The sequence below is a fragment of the Triturus cristatus genome, chromosome 7 (genome assembly GCF_964204655.1).
Source record: "Triturus cristatus chromosome 7, aTriCri1.1, whole genome shotgun sequence".
NCBI lineage: Eukaryota > Metazoa > Chordata > Amphibia > Caudata > Salamandridae > Triturus > Triturus cristatus.
Window position 1 is genome coordinate 1,854,958,844 of NC_140590.1, and position 21,950 is coordinate 1,854,980,793.

The 21,950-nt window shown below is 47.5% G+C and overlaps 1 protein-coding gene across 4 annotated transcripts in view; it reads left to right on the top strand.

Moving 5' to 3' along the window:
* LOC146813458 (uncharacterized) overlaps positions 1–21,950 on the top strand; it is a 315,417-nt gene that overhangs the window by 108,270 nt on the left and 185,197 nt on the right. For 2 of the 4 annotated variants that reach the window (XM_085620215.1, XM_085620217.1), the window contains exon 6: positions 14,748–14,855. In XM_085620215.1, the coding sequence (XP_085476341.1) occupies positions 14,748–14,855 (108 nt within the window). Of the gene's footprint in view, positions 1–14,744; positions 14,856–21,950 lie in introns of all 4 variants that reach the window. The other 2 variants (XM_085620214.1, XM_085620216.1) reach the window with 1 other exon arrangement.

Below are 21,950 nucleotides of genomic sequence, written 5' to 3' on the forward strand. Positions count from 1 at the left end.
ACCATACTCATAACACTGACCTATTGATAACATATGTTGTGTGTCTTATTTTCGCAAATGTCCATCTCACGCGTGTTTTCACGCTTGATATATCAATCTTTCGTCACTGCCTCAATATGTTTATTGTTACCATTGTCGTTCAAAACGCCTACCTCCAATTCGCAAAATTATTTAATTGTCGATCTATTCATATGATATGTGTTACACTACTGGATTCTTCAAATGTATTTTTCAACTACTCGCAACCCGAATTCGGGGACCTCGTATGCGTAATCCCAAATTTCATTTGATGAACTGAAGTACTGGGTATTTTAGACCCAGCGGTGCAGGGGCACACACCCTATGACTTCTGGGTTCACCCTGTTCCGGACCTACAGAAACACAGAGTCTTCTGGGTGAAGTCAAAGATTCGTTTATTGGCTGCAGACCAATGACAGGTATCCTAGAAGTACAACAGCGTGTATGTTCTCAGGAGACTGCTGAAAATCATAGGAACGGACTTCTCCTTAAGTACAAAATATCATGCTCCAGGCACACATTCCTTGGTTTACGATATGGCCATTATAAGTATACATTACAAACGAAAAAGCACAGTCATGATGACCATCCCACATTCCAGTTCGGCCAGCCCACAATGATTTACACAGTAAGGTTCAGATCCCACGTTTGATGTAAAGAGACCCCCCAATAAACATGAGCATCTCCTGTTTTGGGAAACAAGTCATAAAGCAGGAACAAGCAGGTGTAGAAGAGATTAGCCGGGGGATTGTATAGAATGAAAGGGTTTTATGACGGGTCAAGCCCTGATGCTAATCACAGGTGGACAGAGGAAGGGGAGCTCGTGAGACCGGTTTGACCCGGGGCAGCAGAGCCAGCTGCCCAGGTCACAGAGAAGTCAGAGGGAAAGCCCATGTACTGTGAGGCCCGTATTAACTCCATCATAGCCTATGTGAGGGCAATGACAAGATGGCCACTGCTTCCAAAATGGAACCCGCGTAGTGAAGCTGAATAACGTGTACACAGTGCATTCATAGCTAGAACGATATATAAAACACTCGTACATGCCGCATTTACCATTTGCGGTTCGCTAATACCAAGATAGACAGGGGTAGGGCCCTGTCCCCTACGCGGTCCCGAATATTAAAGTACGACAGACCCTCCTTTTGCCCTTACATAGGCAATCACTATACTCATCTTAATCCGAGTCTAGGTCAATGTTCACAAAGTCATGGAGATGCTGCTGTAGCATCATCCTATTACTTAGCTCGTCCCTCGATACAGGCTTCCTTACACATAAGGTAGTACAGAGACCACATAGCGCGGGAGCACACTGTATACACAGACAGAACAGGAAAAGGATGGCTAAGATCATTCCAACGACCATCAGAACTTTCCAACCCCAGGCAGATATCAATTCCCAGAACCACCCCACCAGTGACCAATCTCCCTTATCCACGTGTATGGCTTCAGATATTTTATGGAGTTTGGAGATGGCTTGATACACTGTTGGAGCATTATCTGGTATGAAAATGCAGCAACTGGATTGGATGACCTTGCATACCCCACCGCGGTCTGCAAGAATAACGTCTAGAACCATGCGGTTCTGCAGAGTCATAAGGCGATCCGCTTGTAGCTCAGCTGTCAGATTACTAAGGGCACCAGCCGTTACATTGACAGTGGATTCAACCACACGAGTCAGCTGTCTCAGGTTCCTACTATTGACCATAGGTCCCCAAAACGGCAGGAAACCCAAGAAGAAGTCTCCTGCTTCCTGACCGGCAGTGTCCTCCTTACTAATCACACCTCTCACAACTCTGGTCTTGTGATAGTCAGGGGCGGCAGTAAATGTCGGCGGTAGCAAGTTCGCAATATAACATGTGCCCGAGAAATCAGGGGGCAGCCATGTATATGCTCGGTCATGACAGATGAAATATGTGCCCTTAGCAGCTAGAAACGCAGGGGAAAACTGCGACGGGAAGGTGTACGTTTCAGTACAGTCACTCCTTCCCAGTTGAGCTCTAGGATTCTGACCATTACCCTGTAAGCAGAACCGACCCATGTGGGGTACGACCCAGATTGGAGATGAGATTTTTCGCTGTCTTTCACCCAGACTAATACTATACCCCGTCGCGTTCCATCCTACATAAGGTCTCAACTCTTCTTTGGGAATAGATGAGTATGCATTAATATCCCTACTCATATCGGCAACTCCTTTCATCAAAGCCTTATTATTGGTGATGGGTCTGATGGAACGCGGTTGGCGAGGGGAGTATGTATCTAGAGCATAGAGAAACATGGTTTGGAATGCCCATGACGATCCATTGTAACTGTACGGTAGCACCAGGTAGGGAATACCTTTGTTAATGGTATGGGGCATTAACCCACACACCCAGCAATTGGTCGTATTCATTACCAGTTGGTGCTGGTGCAAGAGCTGGATAAACGAGTTATTTACAAACTCTGATCGTCTGGTCTGTTCGTGCTCAGGCAAAGGGTGAAAAGAGTGAGAGGAGGCAGTAGAAAGAGATATAGGCTGTTGAGTGGGTGCAATGGGCTTTTGAGCGGAGAAGAACACAAATCCTACAGTAAACATTATGATACTACACAGTGTAAAAAGGGACAAAAAGACAAAACATTTACTTTTTACAATTCTGCACATCCTTGCGTTAAAGTTCATTTCCTCAATCGGTCTCTCCATCTTAAAAAACTCCATCCTCTACTCGGGCCGCTCGCGGTGGATGAGTTTCTTCTGCTAAGGGGCACGCCTGTCAGTCCAGGGAAACGCCCTAGACTAACCAGAACCGTTGACCTAGCGTCTTCGGCCTGTACCCCAAAGTCTTGGCACCGCGACCCTGCGGCAGAACCCGGATGGTGGTTCGAAAAACAAAAATCAAGAAAGTCCTTCAGATGGGAGAGCAAAAATGTCAAAAGGGAAATAATGAGGAAATCTCTATTTGTCCATGGGCCTTGGTCTCAAATTATAGCGGAGACGGCCAGGTGCTGTTTGGTCTTGAAACAAAAGTTCAGGCTCAGTGGTGTCCAGTCGACTTGATGGTGGCACAGCTTTCTGCAGAATATTGTCACTCTCTTGATCTGAAACTGTGTCTCTTATGCGTGCGTCACTGAATGGTACGAAGCGAGGTACAATGTCTGTCTCTGAGTCCGCGATACCCTCCTTGACCCACTGGTCATATGGCAGAGGCAAGGGGACTACTTTGCAGTGAGTACCATGAATCCAGTGCTTCTTCCCTTTCACTCGTACTGCTGATCTTGTTGAAAGAAGAACAAGATGAGGGCCGATCCAGCGAGGCTCGTCGTTGTTCTTGCGCTGGAAGTTTCGGACTAGCACCCACGTACCAGGGTTGATAGGGTGTCCAGGAGGTTCAGAGGCTTGGGCAGGGTATCATGTACCTGTTGGTGCAAAACACGCAGTTTAACAGTCAAATCATACAGGTAATCGAGCAGTACTGGATGTTCTATTTCGCGAAATTTCGCCGGTCTTGGCACGCCCCATACATTAGCCGGGCGGCCAAAGACGACCTCGTAAGGGCTAAGTCCCACTCGTGAGTGTATGGTCATTCTGGTGGACAGGAGTGCTAAAGGCAAAGCGTCAGGCCATTTAAGACCGGTGCTCGCCTGAATTTTAGCCAGCTTGAGCTTTAAGGCTCCGTTGTAGCGTTCTACTAATCCAGCTGATTGGGGGTGATTTGCAGCGTGGAACTTCTGCTTTATCCCTAGCCCTTCACATACATTCTTCATCACTTTACCCACAAACTCACTTCCGTTATCACACCACACCATTCTTGGCATCCCAAACCTAGGGAAAAACTCCTTCACAAGGGCTTTGGCTGTGGATAGGGCAGTGTTATCTTTCAGAGGATAAGCCTCTATCCATTTTGAGAAAGCACAAACAACCACCAGTACATATTTCAGGTTGTTGCATCTTTCCATGTGAATAAAGTCCAGCTGCAAAACTTCAAATGGACATGATGGGGGTGCAAAGCGACCAGCCGGAGTTGGGGTTCCCCTACCAGGGTTGTACTTCAAGCATACTATACAATTCTTGACCACGTTCTCTGCACACTTGGGAATCCCAGCATTCTGCCATACTGGAGCCAACAACTTGCATATACCTTTCGTACTGATATGTGCCATTCCATGTGCCATAGTAACCACTGGAAGCACATATGCATCAGGCAACAACCATCGCCTATGTTCTGTCAGATCAACCCAACAACCATTCTCATCCAACTTACCCATACTTTCTCTCCACTTGCTTAACTCTTCCTCTGTGGCTTCAGCTTGAAGCGACTTCACACTCTCTATTGTGTTCTCACACATTCCCACATCATTAACCCATCTTGCGGGACCTGCAACATACATTCTAGTCTTCACATTCTGTGCTGTTTCTCTCGCGGTCTCATCAGCAAACGCATTCCCACGTCCTTCATCATCTGTGATTTTCCTGTGCGCACTGCATTTCATGATCGCAACTTGCAACGGTAGGGTCAGTGACTCAAGGAGATCATTCACTAACTTGCCATTCTGAATTTTAGCTCCATGCGACGTCAGGAACCCACGCTCCTTCCACAAACGCCCAAAATTATGAGCCACGCCAAAGGCGTACTGGCTATCTGTGTATATGTTCACTCTCATTCCTTCAGACAACACACATGCTCTCGTGAGGGCGATTAATTCTGCTGCTTGGGCCGAATTATGTGGCACTCGTGCAGTTTCCACGACTGTGTGTAAAGTCGTGATAGCATATGCAGCAGTCGTGTCACCATTAGGGAGTTTGAAACATGAACCATCTACCCATAAAGTGCCATCACACTCAATCAGGGGAGTATCTTTCAGATCTACTCTCCCTTTCGTCTCTTCTTCTGTTCTGAACAGACAGTCATGTTGCTCAATCTCATCTGAGTCTGTTGGAATTGGCAACAATGTAGCTGGATTCAGCGTATTGCATCTTTTTATGTGTATGTGATTAGCTAACAGTGTAAGTTCGTAGCCCGATAATCGTGCACTGGTCAAGTGTTGTGTCTTGGTTCTATTTAATAATGTGTCTACAGCGTGTGGAACCATGACAATCAATGTGTTGTCCATTACCAAACCAGCCGATTGTCGGATAGACATCGCTGCAGCAGCTGTCGCTCTCAGACAGCTTGGCAATGCCCTTGCTACAGGGTCCAAGGTGGATGAAAAATATGCGCATGGGCGCGGTCTGTCGCCAAAAGGCTGTGTTAACACTGACAACGCACATCCATCTTTCTCGTGAACATACAATGTAAAAGGCTTACTGTAGTCAGGGGTACCCAACACAGGTGCTGAACATAACGCATTACGCAATTCCACAAAACTTTTCTGGCACTCTTCAGACCATGGGATAGGATTCGGTGTGTCTTTGCATGTTAAGGCTAACAAAGGTTTTGCCAATAAGGAAAAACTAGGGATCCAATGCCTACAGTATGAAGTGATGCCCAAGAAAGCACGCACTTCTCTCTGTGTTTTCGGCACACTTAACTGTGCAATAGCTTGAATTCTTTCTGGGGTCAGTTTCCTTCCCTCCTTCGATAAGAGATGACCTAAGTAGGTCACTTCTTGTCGACAATATTGCAGCTTAGAGAGAGACACTTTGTGATGGAAAGCAGATAAATGGCGCAACAGTGATAATGTGGCTTCTTTACAAATCTTCTCAGTATCCGCAGCGATCAGTAAATCGTCCACTTACTGAATCAGGATAGCGCCACTAGGTAAAACAAGTGCATCAAGCTGCGCTTTCAGAGCCTGACTGTATATGGATGGACTCTCACAGTAGCCCTGGGGAGCGCGTTTGAAACGGAAGCTTCGGCCTCCCAGACTAAAACCAAAAATATCTCTGCTCTCTTCTGCAATTGGGATGCTAAAGAAAGCATTCTTTAAATCAATCACTGAAAACCATGCAGCAGAGGCTGGAATCATTGTTAACAAGGCAGTTATATCAGGAACAACCGGAAACTGTGGCACAACAATCTTATTAACCTCTCTGAGATCAATCACAAATCTGTAAACAGGTGGCTGTGAAGGGTCCGTTCGTTTTAAGACAGGTAAAATCGGACTATTGCAAACGTTGCCTCTTGTCTCTTCAATCACACCCTTATTAATCAAGTCGCTGACGATGTCTAACAATGCTTTCTGCCCTTCATTAGAGATCTTGTACTGGGGAATACGTGGCAGTCTGACATTAGCCTTTAGAGTCACCACATATGGCGGTATCTCCAAGAGGCCCACATCATTGGGACCAGTAGCCCAAAGGGCATCCGGAAGGGACGACAATTCAGGTGGCATCGTGTTTTTAGACAAATACATTGGGGAAATCACTTTCTTGCCTAATGTAAGTTGTACTCCTGAAGGAGAACAATACAGTGTAGCGTGCAATCTTTTCAACAAATCTAATCCTAGCAAATTCTCACCACAAGCTGTTGTCAGGATCAGAGGTGCTTTCAGCTCGCAAGGTCCAACAGAAAGTGACATAGGACTGGAAATCGGGTTCCTAACCGGGGCGCCAGAAAAACCTACTGAAACATTTATATCGCCAGACAAAGGTGCGCCAGGGAGTTTTGAATGCATGATTGAACTCTTTGCGGCACCAGTGTCTAACAGAAAAGGCTCCGTTACATTTGCTGTAGTCACCTCAACATACGGTCCACTCTGATCCACTGGCACTGAAACAACTCCCTCTCTTTGTCTATGGCATTCCTAGTAATCATTATTCTCTGCATCACCGTCCTCTGCATAATAATCATTATTATAATACTGAGCCGTATTGCTAATCGCGTTAGCTTGCTGATCAAAGCTATTGATGGTACTTTGAGGCGGCAGAGGACGCGCGTTCTGGGGAACACTTCCACGCCCTCGGCCTCTAGGAGCTTGCTGACCACCCCTTCCTCTTGCGCCATACGCATTACCGTTCCGCTCCATTAATTTAGGGCAACTATATTTATAATGACCTTCCTCTTTACAGTATGAACATTGGTTGGGACCTATAGGGACACGTGGTTGGTAATACCCGTTCATTTGCTGGTTTGTCTGAAACTGTTGGGGTTGGTGATAGACACCTTGGGGTTGTCTATAATTATTCTGACCTCCACGTGGCGGATAGGCCTGCTGTAAAAGGACCTTTGTCTTTATCTCTGTTCTCATAATACTGTACAGTAGCCAGTATTTGCGCTGAAGAAGAAACAGCCCAAGAACTTTCTGAATCTTTTAACTTTTTACACAGGTCAGGAAGTAAATTCTGCACAAACTTATCCACAAACAGCCGTTGGCCACCCTCAGTACTCATATCTTGCCCACTGTGATCAATAAACGTTTCTTCAAACCTAGTAAAGAAGTCTGACACTGTCTCATCTTTCTTCTGCTTGCATGCAGATAACTTGTCCCAATTTACGCGCATCGCAGGCATTATCGTCTTCATATACGTGATGATTCTACCAGGCAATTCAGCTACTAAAGGTTCTGGTTTCGCACCACCAGTTTGTCTAGCGTCAGCAGCAACAATGTTAGTCCATGTATCCCCTAGTTCTGCATTGTGATCTACATTACGAATTGATCCCCATAGAGGCTGTGGAACAACATTACCAAACAACATGTCTATGTCGGCCAGATTCATAATGCATGACCCTGCCGTCTGTGACAACTCTTTATAATAACCTGCTGGGTTTTTACGGGGATCAGGCAAGGACTGCTTAAGCGCTAACACCTCAGAGCGCTTCCATGGAACATGCACCCAAACACGCTGGAAATGCGCTGCCACAGCGGGGTTACCACCGGCAGCTGCAACCGCTTCCTTCCATACCGGGGGAACTTCTCTCATAGGGTATTGTCGCGCTTTTGCCTCTTTCCCCACAAGGACCTCTTGTTCAAACAATGACTGTTGGCAATCGTCATTCCTTAAGGACAATACAACCGCAACTGCTTTATCTACTTCGCGGTCCACAATTATACCAGTTCCAAAATCGAACCTCACTCTACACAATTCCTGCGGGTTTGGATTTCTACCACTATCCTCCAATTCTTCACAGAGAATTTCGCACATTTTCTCAAACACATATCTCTGTTTGGTGGCATCCCATTGATGGAAAATGTTGACAACTGATTCCACATCATACAGTGAAGGAAAAACGATCCATCTACGCGCCATGTGATCTATTACCTTTTTCTCATCGGGGTTAGGCAATTGGCTGCGCAACCGCTTACGCTGTACACCAGGAGTTGCACCAGATGACCCAAAGAGAGGAGACATTAATGTAGTAACCACATTAGCTAAGCGCTGTCGCGCTGAAGGGGAAGCTGAGGCGAGAACAGGGGGAAAAACAGAGGGAAGAAAAGAGGATGTAGAGACAGGTACTGGAGTGGTGGAAGGAAGAGTGTTAGGGGAGGCAGTTACTGGATTAGGCAAAGTCGCAAGAAGTGCGGGGGCAGTTGGAAGCACAACTGGAGGCGCTTGAGAGGACTGCGCTACAGGAATAGGAACTGGCTGCAAAGCAACTGGCGGTTGCGGCAAGGCTTGCAGTACATGCACTGGAGGCGGCATATTTACAAGCTGGGGAGGTGCCGTGGCAGTTTGAGCATACGGGGGTGGCGAACTCAACAAATGTGACATCAGGGGATCTTTCTCCTTTTCTTCTGACTCATTCTGCTTAGAATGTGGCAAAGCTGGGTAACATTTGTCAATCCCTAACTTACGCTGCCTGTGCAATTGCTCATTCATTTGCTCCTCCTCATTGTCTTTAAATTGTACAGCTGCTTGCATTACTGACATACCTCTCTCTCTCTTATTCTTTTTCGCTAACTTGATTTCCTTCTGTTTGGCTTCCTTTCGCCATAAGCGGAAAGAGTCAAACATCGCCGGCCGGGCTTTCTTCTTAAACAATTTAATTTCCAAATTATCTAAAATATCGGTATCAAAACTACCATTTTGGGGCCATTTTAAAACACCATCTTTCCTGGTGTAGTGGATCCACACTTCGTTATATGCAATGGGGCCTACGCCATGTTTCACATAGAGCTCATAAGTTGGAGTTCCAACCGGAGGAACCGGACATGATTCCTCTAGCTGGAAATCTTTTCCACAACCCAAACAGAATAATCTACCAAATAGTCCAGAACCAGGCATCTTTGCTCACTAGTCTAGATCCAAACGTCAAAGGATTATCGATTACGATATTCTCGTGAATACACGAGTCCTCTGGTTTTGGCGTTTGCAAACTCCAAAGTACCAATTCAAATGATCCCGAAGGATACCAAAACAAATGGGAGACGCTCCACTTATACTTAACTGAATATTGCTGATCGATGGCGTCACCAGAAGACTCTCTCGATTGTTTCGCTCTCTCAAACTCGTCAAGGGTCCAAAACAGGTCGATTAATCAGGGCAGCAGTCCTTCGTAGCCGTCGGGACTCGGAGAACCTCGCAGAAAAGACTTTCGGACCACGTCGACATGCAGGGGTCGATGAAGTGGCGGCCTTCCTCCGGAATTTCTACACGAAGCTCCTCACGAACCTCTGGCTTGGACTGGTACCGCTGAAATCGTCCCGAGTTGGGCGCCAAACTGAAGTACTGGGTATTTTAGACCCAGCGGTGCAGGGGCACACACCCTATGACTTCTGGGTTCACCCTGTTCCGGACCTACAGAAACACAGAGTCTTCTGGGTGAAGTCAAAGATTCGTTTATTGGCTGCAGACCAATGACAGGTATCCTAGAAGTACAACAGCGTGTATGTTCTCAGGAGACTGCTGAAAATCATAGGAACGGACTTCTCCTTAAGTACAAAATATCATGCTCCAGGCACACATTCCTTGGTTTACGATATGGCCATTATAAGTATACATTACAAACGAAAAAGCAGAGTCATGATGACCATCCCACATTCCAGTTCGGCCAGCCCACAATGATTTACACAGTAAGGTTCAGATCCCACGTTTGATGTAAAGAGACCCCCCAATAAACATGAGCATCTCCTGTTTTGGGAAACAAGTCATAAAGCAGGAACAAGCAGGTGTAGAAGAGATTAGCCGGGGGATTGTATAGAATGAAAGGGTTTTATGACGGGTCAAGCCCTGATGCTAATCACAGGTGGACAGAGGAAGGGGAGCTCGTGAGACCGGTTTGACCCGGGGCAGCAGAGCCAGCTGCCCAGGTCACAGAGAAGTCAGAGGGAAAGCCCATGTACTGTGAGGCCCGTATTAACTCCATCATAGCCTATGTGAGGGCAATGACAAGATGGCCACTGCTTCCAAAATGGAACCCGCGTAGTGAAGCTGAATAACGTGTACACAGTGCATTCATAGCTAGAACGATATATAAAACACTCGTACATGCCGCATTTACCATTTGCGGTTCGCTAATACCAAGATAGACAGGGGTAGGGCCCTGTCCCCTACGCGGTCCCGAATATTAAAGTACGACAGAACGTACCACCCTGGTACAATTGACCCCTTTTTCCTTGTCATGATTGGTCTTTTTCTCCCACATTCTTATATTTGCTATGCCTCTTCACTTAATATTAATATCTGTGATATTTTTGCTTTTTGAATGTACATACAATTTGTTATATCACCTTGTATTTTCAATTCCTTTGCTTATAATTGATTCGCTTGGATATGTAATCATATGATACATTTGTAATGTCCTCCACATGCCGCCTGCCACCTGTTTCCACTGTCCTTCTATTCTTCTTCTTCCCCGTTTCTTTTTCTCTTTACTTTCACCTGATTCTCCATACCTCATTCCTCCCCGGTTGTGTTTTCCAATCCTGTTTCTGCTGTCCACCTATCCTTCTATTTACCCATTCCTTCCATTCCTTTGGATCTTCCATATCTCCGTTTGACCATTTCCTCTAATCTTATGATTAACTTTCGTACGTCAATGTCCAAAAACTATACGTCTCTTTCGTTGTGCTCCCACTTTCTCTTTTCCTTCCCCACTCTCTATTATTGCCCTGCATTCCTATCCAAAACAAATACATTTACTTTCCCTCTCTTTCTTTCTCGCTTCCCACTAATCTTGTTACCATCCCTTCTTCTTTCTCACGGTGATAAATACCACTCCCCCCCCCCCTTTTTTTTAAAATATAAATTATGAATGTATGTACAGCCCTGAAGAAGCCCCAGGCCGGATGGCCATGTAAAGGGGTGAAACACGTGTTGGCTGTTCCTTCACTCATTATCGCAGATAGAGTGACAACACTATTGTAAATTCGCTACAAAATGAACCCATGTGTGATTGGAATTTTTCCATAAAAAATACAGGAAACAAATCTTGCCCTGACAATCTATCTGTGAACCAGAATCTGAAGCATGTAAGGGATAAACACTTGAGAACAAACACTCAACGCGGCACGGTTCAGAGAGTTACACAAATCACAATGTTGCAATAACATCCCTGAGCAAGGATGCCCGTCACACCCCATCAGTCGTGTCCTTGGCCTCAAGTGAAAAGGCTCCAGATGACACCATTCACAAAGGGGGAACTTACTTGCTTGTCACTAAGAACCCTTGAGTGGGTGCAACAAGGCACCACCTAGGTCCACACTGACACCCATGTGGAGGCCTACCATGTGCAGTTAGTGCAGAGGTCTACCTTATAGAGAGTTGGCGAGGGATGGAGATGTAATGAACACACCAAAGGAAGGACACAAAAGTGCAGCCAGATGCCTGGCAATGATCCAAGGACCCTATGTCCAGCACATAAAGTGTAGGGGTGCCTGTACCTTCCCACCACTCGCTTTCTTTTTTCATGCATCCCCTCCATCTCATGGTGGTCTTGCTGTCGTCAGACCTGCCTGTTTCCAACACAAACAAAGAAAAAATGATGTACTGAGGACGACATTTCAGGGAAAATGACATGTAAAGTGTACAGAAAGTTTGCATACTTTGCTCGTTCCCGGGTTCCAAGAATAGCCAGTGTTCAGACCGCTAGTGTTCAGTTCTTGTATGTAAGTGTGATTGTTGACAACTTTATGGCCCTGACTCTTCTTGCAAAAAAACATGAAAAAACAAACCAACGTTGTATGCCTGCGTTTGATAAAGTGAACCAGCATACACTATGGGCAAAGCTCAAGACGTGGAATAGCAACCCTTGCTGTTTGCATTTCCTGGTTGAATTACACACTGACACTTGGTTCCAGGTAAAGTTATTCACCGACAATGTTTTGACAACCAAATTTAGCCCTGAGAATGGCCTCGAACAAGGGTGTATTCTGGCCCCCATATTATTTTCCTTGTATATCGCTGATTTGACCGTGTCTCTGGACTCCGATCTTGGCATTCCACCTAAGCTGGGAGGTTCAAGAATATCACATTTGGTCTACTCTACGCCGACAATTTGGAGACATTGTCGCAAACCCTTAAAATGTCTACAATATCTATTAAATCATTTAAATAAATTCAACTTGGAGAATGAACTCAGTCAAGAACAAAACTTATGATCTTTGGAAATTAACCTAAGCCTGTTTTGTGGCTCTTAAGAGATGCTTTGATCAAAACAGTCAATCAATATGATTCTCTTGGGGCTAATGTAAGATTTGCCAACCTGTTCGGTGGCAGAGCAGTCAAGCCATCATTAAAAGCACTAAACATGGATCTTATTCCATACCTGCTCTCTGTATCTCCTATGTTAAACCATAAGGTCATAACCAGTCTTGATAATACACATATGCAATGTGTGTGCAATCGCTTCCATCTCCGAACAGCGACTCCACATTATGTAGTCAGGCTCAAACAAAACCAAAAATCTTAAACATCACTTCACACAGAAGCACTCTGAATTATCCCTGTGATTGCGCAAGAGCGGATCCATCAACTCTAAGATCCTTAATCCATCAGGAACTAAGGAAACAGCGTGTAAAGCCTTGGAGCAGAATGCTTTATCCTCAAACATGGCTCTAGGAACATCTAAAGACCCGATCTAGAGTCGCTGGCACAGTTAATTCGACTTACACAGAAAAGTCTACTCTGCAGGATTTTAACTCGCAGACAGAGGGACACGGGCTTGGAAAAGTCAAAACAATATAATCATTCGGAATTCGCTTTTTTTTCACATTTGCCTCACAGAGCCAAGAATATCTAGGGTCTAACCTGCCAGGCATGTTAAAATGAAATTTCTAAGATATAGTCCGCTTTATATCCCCATTTAGGAATTCGAGGGGAAATGGAACCAGTTCTCAAAGGAAAATTTTCTTGTTGAGTCTGTGGACTAACAGTAGAAACCCTTCTGCACATTTTATGTATTTACCCAAGCTCTTGTTTTTAATAGAAATGTATTTACGATCGATTGATAATAAGGCAAAAATAAGATGTACTGTGGAGGCTTAAAGATACTGTTTTAGTGACAGAGACAATAGTGTAATATTACAGCCAATGAAATTCTTAAGACCAAGGCTATAAAGTATTAATTTCTTCAGCTAAGCAAACTGTTTTTAAACATCGATTTTAACTAATATGCATCTAGAACTTCCTAACAATCATCTGTTATTTGCGCTGATTGTGATAATTTTTATTTTTTTATTGTAATCTTTTGATTAATACAATAAAATCTCATTTACTACTGCTACTAAAGAAGACTCTCTAAACAGTGGTTGCCTGGGGACTGTGTTAACAGCCATGTGCGCCTCACTCTTTACTAAGGGCCACATCCATCATCATATGGAATTGCGATTCCTTAATAGCGATTTTTAAGGAATCGCTATTTAGGAAACGCAATTCCTCATGCATGTAGAAATCGAAAAATAAATTGCGGGTCCTACACATTACCTAATAGAGATTCACAAATTGAGAATCGCTATTAGGTAATGTGACTCCATTCATTGCTATGGGCCTGTAGGCCCTTAGGAACGAATGGGAATGCTTTCCCAAATTGCGGGTACCAAATTGGTAATCGCAAATTGCAAATGCAATTCCAAGGGTGCTTAAGGCCCCCCTGATACCCCCCCAAAAGTTAAGTGCGCACGTGTGGCTCACAGACATGCCCTAAGGGCATGTGTGTACGCCACATGTCATATTGAAAATTGAACTTTTGTGAATTTTTCAAAGAATTTGCAATTGACCATCAACTTGAAGTTGATGGTAATTAGTGTTTCCTAAATGCAACGTCGCGTTTAGGAAAGGCGTGATGCAAAGTCGCGTTTAGGAAAGGCGTGATGCAAAGTCGCATTTAGGAAAGGCGTGATGCAAAGTCGCGTTTAGGAATCGCGATTTGCCTTTCCCTAAATGCATTCAAAATGTAGGTAATTGCGATAAATTGCGATTACCTAATATTGTGAATGTAAAAAGGTACATGCATAGGAAAAGGCCCTTTCCGGTTGCGAACGAGCCGATTCTGCGAATCGGCCCGTTAGCGACCGGAAAAAAGATTGAGGCATGTGGCCTTAAATCTGTTGCCCAACACATGATGGGCAGCAGCAGTGGTGGGGCAGTGGTGACTGTGTTGGCGAGCTTTGGCTCTGGAGCCAAGGATGGTAGTGCATGAAGCCGTGCAGCACTCCTGCTGGTTGATGCATCCATTCCTGTAGCATCAGCTCGTGTCGCCATGGGCAGGGACCCAGTGTGTGATGCGTTGAGGTTGTCCACATGGTTTCTTGCCAACATGTAGTAACATTTGCTTGTAAGAGTTCTGTTTTGTAATCACATACTTTTATCCAAAGTGATAGTACTTGAATTTTTTATGAGGAACTAGAAACTCTCATTTGTTTCCTTTTAAAAGCAGGAGATCCCTTCATCACATCCGTTTTTACGTTAAGAGGGAAAGGAGAGCAGCTGAAGCGCAAGAACCTCCCAGAACCCGAGAGACCGGATCATATCACTTCCTCCCCAAGTAAGTCAGTGGTGGGAAAGATTTCTGAGTTTACCACTTAGAAGCCTGATTTGAATTCAGTAAACTTTCAAAGAGGTTCATGAGTGTGTGGGACACACAAGTGCTACCGTGTCCGTGTCTGGGGGGCAGGAAGGCAGCTCTGTCGCTCATAATGAGGAGCGATCCCGGCTTAACAGAACAACTCCATGTTCATCCTCTGCTGCTGCCATGACAGAAGGAAAGGAAACGCAGCAAAGGCCAGTGCTAAAAGGTTCTTGTTATTACTGGAAAACTGAGGAGTGAGTTTGAAAAACAATAGCTCTACCAACTTTAAATGAATCCCTAAATCTCAAGCTGTGTTTGGGAAGAGAGTGGACTGTGAAAAAGTTTGGGCGTACTGGTCAACTTGGGAGTTTGTGGTTTTTCACCAACCTGGTGTGGCATTTCAGCTTTGGAATGCCCATTCCTCACTCTTAGGAGCAGATTTACTCCCATGTCATGTTACACCATCACAGTGTAAAATGACATTTGAAAAAGTCGATTTGCAGGTGCAGATTCTTGTTTTGTGTTTTAAAAATGGAAATGTGCACTTGTAAAACACACCGTTTGTGTGTCTAAGTCAAGATAATGTTCTCAAATAGCTTTATGTACGAGACCATCAGTTGATGAGGGATGTGGGGCCCTCAAGGGATGGGGCGCACGTGGGTCCGATGATCTCAAGCCTCAGCAGTGGAGCTGGTGGTGGCCATCAGCGTCATTTCACTGAAGTCATGGGGATTGTCCAAGATCAAGAGGACCTTTAACGTGTAGATGAGACCAAACTCTTCGGCCGGATGCCGGGTGGAGCAAGTCTCTCATCCATTTACAGGCATCAGGTAAAAAGAACAGGGTCCAACGATGCACTTTAGCCAGATTTTTCATAGGTTCGAAAAGAAAGCTGCATGATCGCTCATGGTCACTCATAGACACTTTATTGTCCTCTGAACGATTCCTGTGGATACGGAGTAATCACCAGAAAACAACAGACGCTCACTGATAGTGGTCAGTGTGAGATCAGTGGACCCGGGCACTTCCTTACAGATTGCATCAGGGTTACAGGTCTCCTCACCTGCATTGATCAGTCCTCCTCACCTGCATTGATCAGGTCTCCTCATCTGCATTGATCAGGTCTCCTCACCTGAATTGATCAGGTCTCCTCACCTGAATTGATCAGGTCTCATCGCCTGCATTGATCAGGTCTCCTCGCCTGCATTGATCAGGTCTCCTCGCCTGCATTGATCAGGTCTCCACGCCTGCATTGATCAGGTCTCCACGCCTGCATTGATCAGGCCTCCTCACCTGCATTGATCAGGCCTCCTCACCTGCATTGATCAGGTCTCCTCACCTGCATTGATCAGGTCTCCTCACCTGCATTGATCAGGTCTCCTCACCTGCATTGATCAGGTCTCCTCACCTGCATTGGTCAGGCTCCTCGCCTGAATTGATCAGGTCTCTTCACCCGCATTGATGAGGTCTCCTCACCTGCATTGATCAGGCCTCCTCACCTGCATTGATCAGGCCTCCTCCCTCACCTGCATTGACCAGGCCTCCTCACTTGCACTGATCAGGCCTCCTCACCTGCACTGATCAGGCCTCCTCACCTGCATTGATCAGGTCTCCTCGCCTGCATTGATCAGGTCTCCTCACCTGCATTGATCAGGTCTCCTCACCTGCATTGATCAGGTCTCCTCGCCTGCATTGATCAGGTCTCCTCGCCTGCACTGATCAGGCCTCCTCGCCTGCACTGATCAGGCCTCCTCGCCTGCACTGATCAGGCCTCCTCGCCTGCACTGATCAGGCCTCCTCGCCTGCACTGATCAGGCCTCCTCGCCTGCACTGATCAGGCCTCCTCGCCTGCACTGATCAGGCCTCCTCACCGGCATTGATCAGGTCTCCTCGTCTGCACTGATCAGGCCTCCTCGTCTGCACTGATCAGGCCTCCTCGTCTGCACTGATCAGGCCTCCTCGTCTGCACTGATCAGGCCTCCTCGTCTGCACTGATCAGGCCTCCTCGTCTGCACTGATCAGGCCTCCTCACCTGCATTGGTCAGGCTTCCTCGCCAGCACTGGTCAGGCCTCCTCACCGGCATTGATCAGGTCTCCTCACCTGCACTGATCAGGTCTTCTCACCTGCATTGATCAGGTCTCCTCACCTGCATTGATCAGGTCTCCTCACCTGCATTGATCGGGTATCCTCACCTGCATTGATCAGGCTCCACACCTGCATTGATCAGGCCTCCTCACCTGCATTGATCAGGCCTCCTCACCTGCATTGATCAGGCCTCCTCACCTGAACTGATCAGGCCTCCTCACCTGAACTGATCAGGCCTCCTCACCTGCATTGATCAGGCCTCCTCACCTTCATTGATCAGGCCTCCTCACCTGCATTGATCAGGCCTCCTCACCTGCATTGACCAGGCCTCCACACTTGCATTGGTCAGGCCTCCTCACTTGCACTGATCAGGCCTCCTCACCTGCACTGATCAGGCCTCCTCACCTGCATTGATCAGGTCTCCTCACCTGCATTGATCAGGTCTCCTCGCCTGCATTGATCAGGTCTCCTCGCCTGCACTGATCAGGTCTCCTCGTCTGCACTGATCAGGTCTCCTCGCCTGCATTGATCAGGTCTCCTCGTCTGCACTGATCAGGCCTCCTCGCCTGCACTGGTCAGGCCTCCTCACCTGCACTGATCAGGCCTCCTCGCCTGCATTGGTCAGGCCTCCTCGCCTCCACTGGTCAGGCCTCCTCGCCTGCACTGATCAGGCCTCCTCACCTGCATTGGTCAGGCTTCCTCGCCAGCACTGGTCAGGCCTCCTCACCGGCATTGATCAGGTCTCCTCACCTGCACTGATCAGGTCTTCTCACCTGCATTGATCAGGTCTCCTCACCTGCATTGATCAGGTCTCCTCACCTGCATTGATCAGGTCTCCTCACCTGCATTGATCAGGTCTCCTCACCTGCATTGGTCAGGCTCCTCACCTGAATTGATCAGGTCTCCTCACCTGCACTGGTCAGGCTCCTCACCTGCATTGATCAGGATCCTCACCAGCATTGGTCAGGCTCCTCACCCGCACTGATCAGGCCTCCTCACCCGCACTGATCAGGCCTCCTCACCCGCATTGATCAGGCCTCCTCACCCGCATTGATCAGGCCTCCTCACCTGCATTGATCAGGCCTCCTCACCTGCATTGATCAGGCCTCCTCACCTGCATTGATCAGGCCTCCTCACCTGCATTGATCAGGCCTCCTCACCTGCATTGATCAGGCCTCCTCACCTGCATTGATCAGGCCTCCTCACCTGCATTGATCAGGCCTCCTCACCTGCATTGATCAGGCCTCCTCACCTGCATTTATCAGGTCTCCTCACCTGCATTGATCAGGCTCCTCACCTGTATTGATCAGGCTCCTCACCAGCATTGATCAGGCTCCTCACCAGCATTGATCAGGCTCCTCACCTGTATTGATCAGGCTCCTCACCAGCATTGGTCAGGCTCCTCACCAGCATTGGTCAGGCTCCTCGCCCGCACTGATCAGGCCTCCTCGCCCGCACTGATCAGGTCTCCTCACCTGCATTGATCAGGCCTCCTCACCGGCATTGATCAGGCCTCCTCACCTGCATTGATCAGGTCTCCTCACCTGGATTGGTCAGGCCTCCTCACCTGCACTGATCAGGCCTCCTCACCTGCACTGATCAGGTCTCCTCACCTGCACTGATCAGGTCTCCTCGCCTGCATTAATCAGGTGTCCTCATCTGCATTGATCAGGTCTCCTCATCTGCATTGATCAGGTCTATAGATATGGTACTCGAGTTCTATTGTCCAGCGTCATATTCTGTCCCTTAAAAACCCATGATAAGAAGTCACATGAAGAGCCAGAGGGAAGGGTGAGAGGAACGCCGTAGATTCTCAGACAGAATGCTGCTCACATATGGATTCCACATCCATCTGTGACCCGCATCATTAAAGGAACAGCAAGGGAGTCCAGGTGCCTTGTATATTCCATAACTTCATTTCAGCGTAACACGATGCCTCATTCCTGCAGTGTAAAAACAAGTGACATACATGTGAGTTCCTCAGCACAGCTTGTCCAGAAGCATTCAAGGAGCTTGTCTCAGTTACTCCAATCCTGGGTTCAGTTCCCCAGTGGTTAATGACCTTTCCCGTCCCTAAGGAAGACCTGAGTGCAAAGGTGAACAATAATAGAATGTGAGGCAAGCAGAGGGCATGCTGGGAGGGGTGAAGCAGCACAGACTCCTGCAAGGTACCACTCAAAGCCATACTGGGGATGTTTAGTGCCACATCCGGCACCCAGAGCTCGCAGACCACAGCTGGAGTTCATGCTGAGGGGCTGGACGTATGGGGCAGAGATCTTTGCCAAACATCGCACTCTCCATAGATGGCCCAGGCCATGCCCTCATGCGCTGTAGATATGGAGGCTGGCAGCATGGCCTCTTCAAGTCCACACACTGTGCCCAGAGCCTGCTGGGAAGGGACAAAGGACGTACAGGCCTTGCACTGAGGGTCGAGGAAATATGTGCAAGTAGTAGGTACAAGCCATGCCCTGCGTGTACTGCAGGCTTGGAGGACATAGGCAGTGGGCACAGGGACTGCCCCAGGCCCCCCCTAGCCCTTCGAGGATGCCTCATCTCAAGGTCTGTGGCCAGGGTACTGGCCATATGCCTTGAACCTTGAAGGCCATACTTAGTGTATACTTCCAGCTGGGGCAAAGTAACAAAAGCATCTAAGGTCCCTGAAAACCTCTGTCGCAGGAATGGTATAGTACTTTTCTTACTTGATAGAATAAAGTGTTATGAAAAACTACATTTTAATAAAATATTTTTTATGGATATGCTACAAAATCTAAAACCACTGAAATCTGACAGATATTGCAAGCAACTTTACCATATCTTTCTTCCCCGCCACGCGGAGCCCATGACCTCTCACTTAATTTCATATATGACATCACACTCTGTTTCATCATTGAGCTGACTGTAAGCATCATATAAGATCTCACGTGACCCCAATGATGGAGTTGTATGTGAGCGTGCCTTTAAACCGAATTACTTTCTTTACTGGTAGTTATTACCATGGTACAAACAACTCACTTAAGAGGTCATTCCTCCCCCTCAGAAATTCTATGTTACACGCACTTTACATATGATGATAAATCATATGTCCTGGCCTGGGCTTAGCCTCTTGTGTTCTGGTTCTTTTGAAATGATGTTGTGTTCAAGGCATATGAGTTGTAGATCATATGCTTTAGCATAGATCGCCATCTGGTGTTGGGTCCAGATGAGTGCACTTTGTTTTTGTTCAAAGAAGTCTTGTAGTCACGAGGTAGTTGACTCCTCCTTTCGGTGATAGTGCGCATGGGCATCGACTCCATCCTTAGATTGTTTTTTCCGCCATTGGGTTCGGATGTGTATTGATGCGCTCCGGTTTGGGACCGTTTTCGGGCCCCTTCGACGCGCAATCGACTACCCTCAATGGTATTGTTATCGATCAAGATTCCTCATTCGACACGCATTGTCTCACTTCGAAAAACTTTCCATCGGAAAACTCGAAGCAGGCCCTCTGGCCTACCCGTGCCGACCCCGCTACCAGTCAATGGAACGGACTCCATTCAAGTTATGTCCCGGTGTCGTGCTAAATTTCCACGCACTGACTTGCACGAAGTTTGCAACCTCTGCTTGTCCCCGGAGCACGACGAGAAGGACTGCGACGTGTGTCAATCGTTGTAGGAAAGTGGGTTTCTGTTGCAGTAACCCCCCCTTTTTGCCAGAATACTGATGCACTTTTACTTGGTGTGCCCTGGGTCCCTGCCAATCAGGTTCCCAGGGCCTGTGTTCTTTCCCCAAAACAATCCCAATTGCCATCTCTTGCCACAGGTCAGCCCCTGGTAACTGGTACCACAGGTACCCAGGGCACTGTGACCAGAGAAGGCCTCTAAGGGCTGCAGCACTTATTGTGCCACGCTTAGAGCTCCTGAACCACTACACTCACACACTGCCTTTGCAGGCTGCGTGTTTTGGTGCAGAACAAAGTGAAAAGTCGACATGGCACACACCCCTGTGTGCCATGCCTACAAAGCACTGCCCTGGCCTAGGTCAGCCACCCCTCCAGCTGGGTGCACTATGCCAGTGGTGAGGGCACAAGGGCATGAGCCCTGTGCCCCTACAGTGCCCAAGTCCATTCTTGGGCTTTGTAAGTGCAGTGCTGCCATTAAGAGTATATGGTGCTGGGAGGTTGTCATTACGAACTCCACAGCACCATTATGGCTACACTGAAGACTGGAAAGTTTGGTATCAAACTTCTCAGCACATTAAACCCACACTGATGCCAGTGTGGGATTTAATGTAAAATGCACCACAGAGGGCATCTCAGAGATGCCCCCTGAAAACCTCTAGTGTCCCAACAGAGCGGCTGCGCAGGCTGCCATCAACAGACATGTTTCTGGACCCCTGGGTCGAGAGCCTGCTGCTCTCGGGGGCCAGAAACAATGCACATCCTGGGACGAGGTGCCAAGTCTCCTCCCCAGGATGGGCAGGGTTCACGAAGGAGAAGCTTCAAAGGCAGGCCGCATTTGTGAGCCTTCCAGACCATTTGCTGCTTTCAGCAACTGGTCCCCACTGGTTCTACCCCCCACTTTGGGCGGGAGAACCGGCAGGAAAAACAAGTGAGGGAAAGAGGTGTGCCCACCTCTGGCAACTCCGCCCCTCAGGTGGGGGAGGCGAGGTGAAGCACAACCTCGAGTCCCCGCCATCTTGAGGATGGGGGGACCCAGCCAACCAGGGACAGGCTCTTGCCCCCCTCCCACTGGAGAGTGGCAGAATAGGGGGTGTACCCACCCCAGGGAAGGGACCCATTGGTCCCTGCCCTTTACCTACCTGTAACACCCCTACATTTAGTATTTAGGGGCACCCTGAACCTTGCTTACTCAGATCCAGCCAAGAAAGAAGAAGAAAAGAAGAAGGAGGACCGAACAGCTGTGCGGCAGCTAACAAGAGGAAGACGGCCACTGACTTGGCCCCAGCCCTACCGGCCTGTCTCCCCTCGAACCTGCTCCTGCGAAATCCCA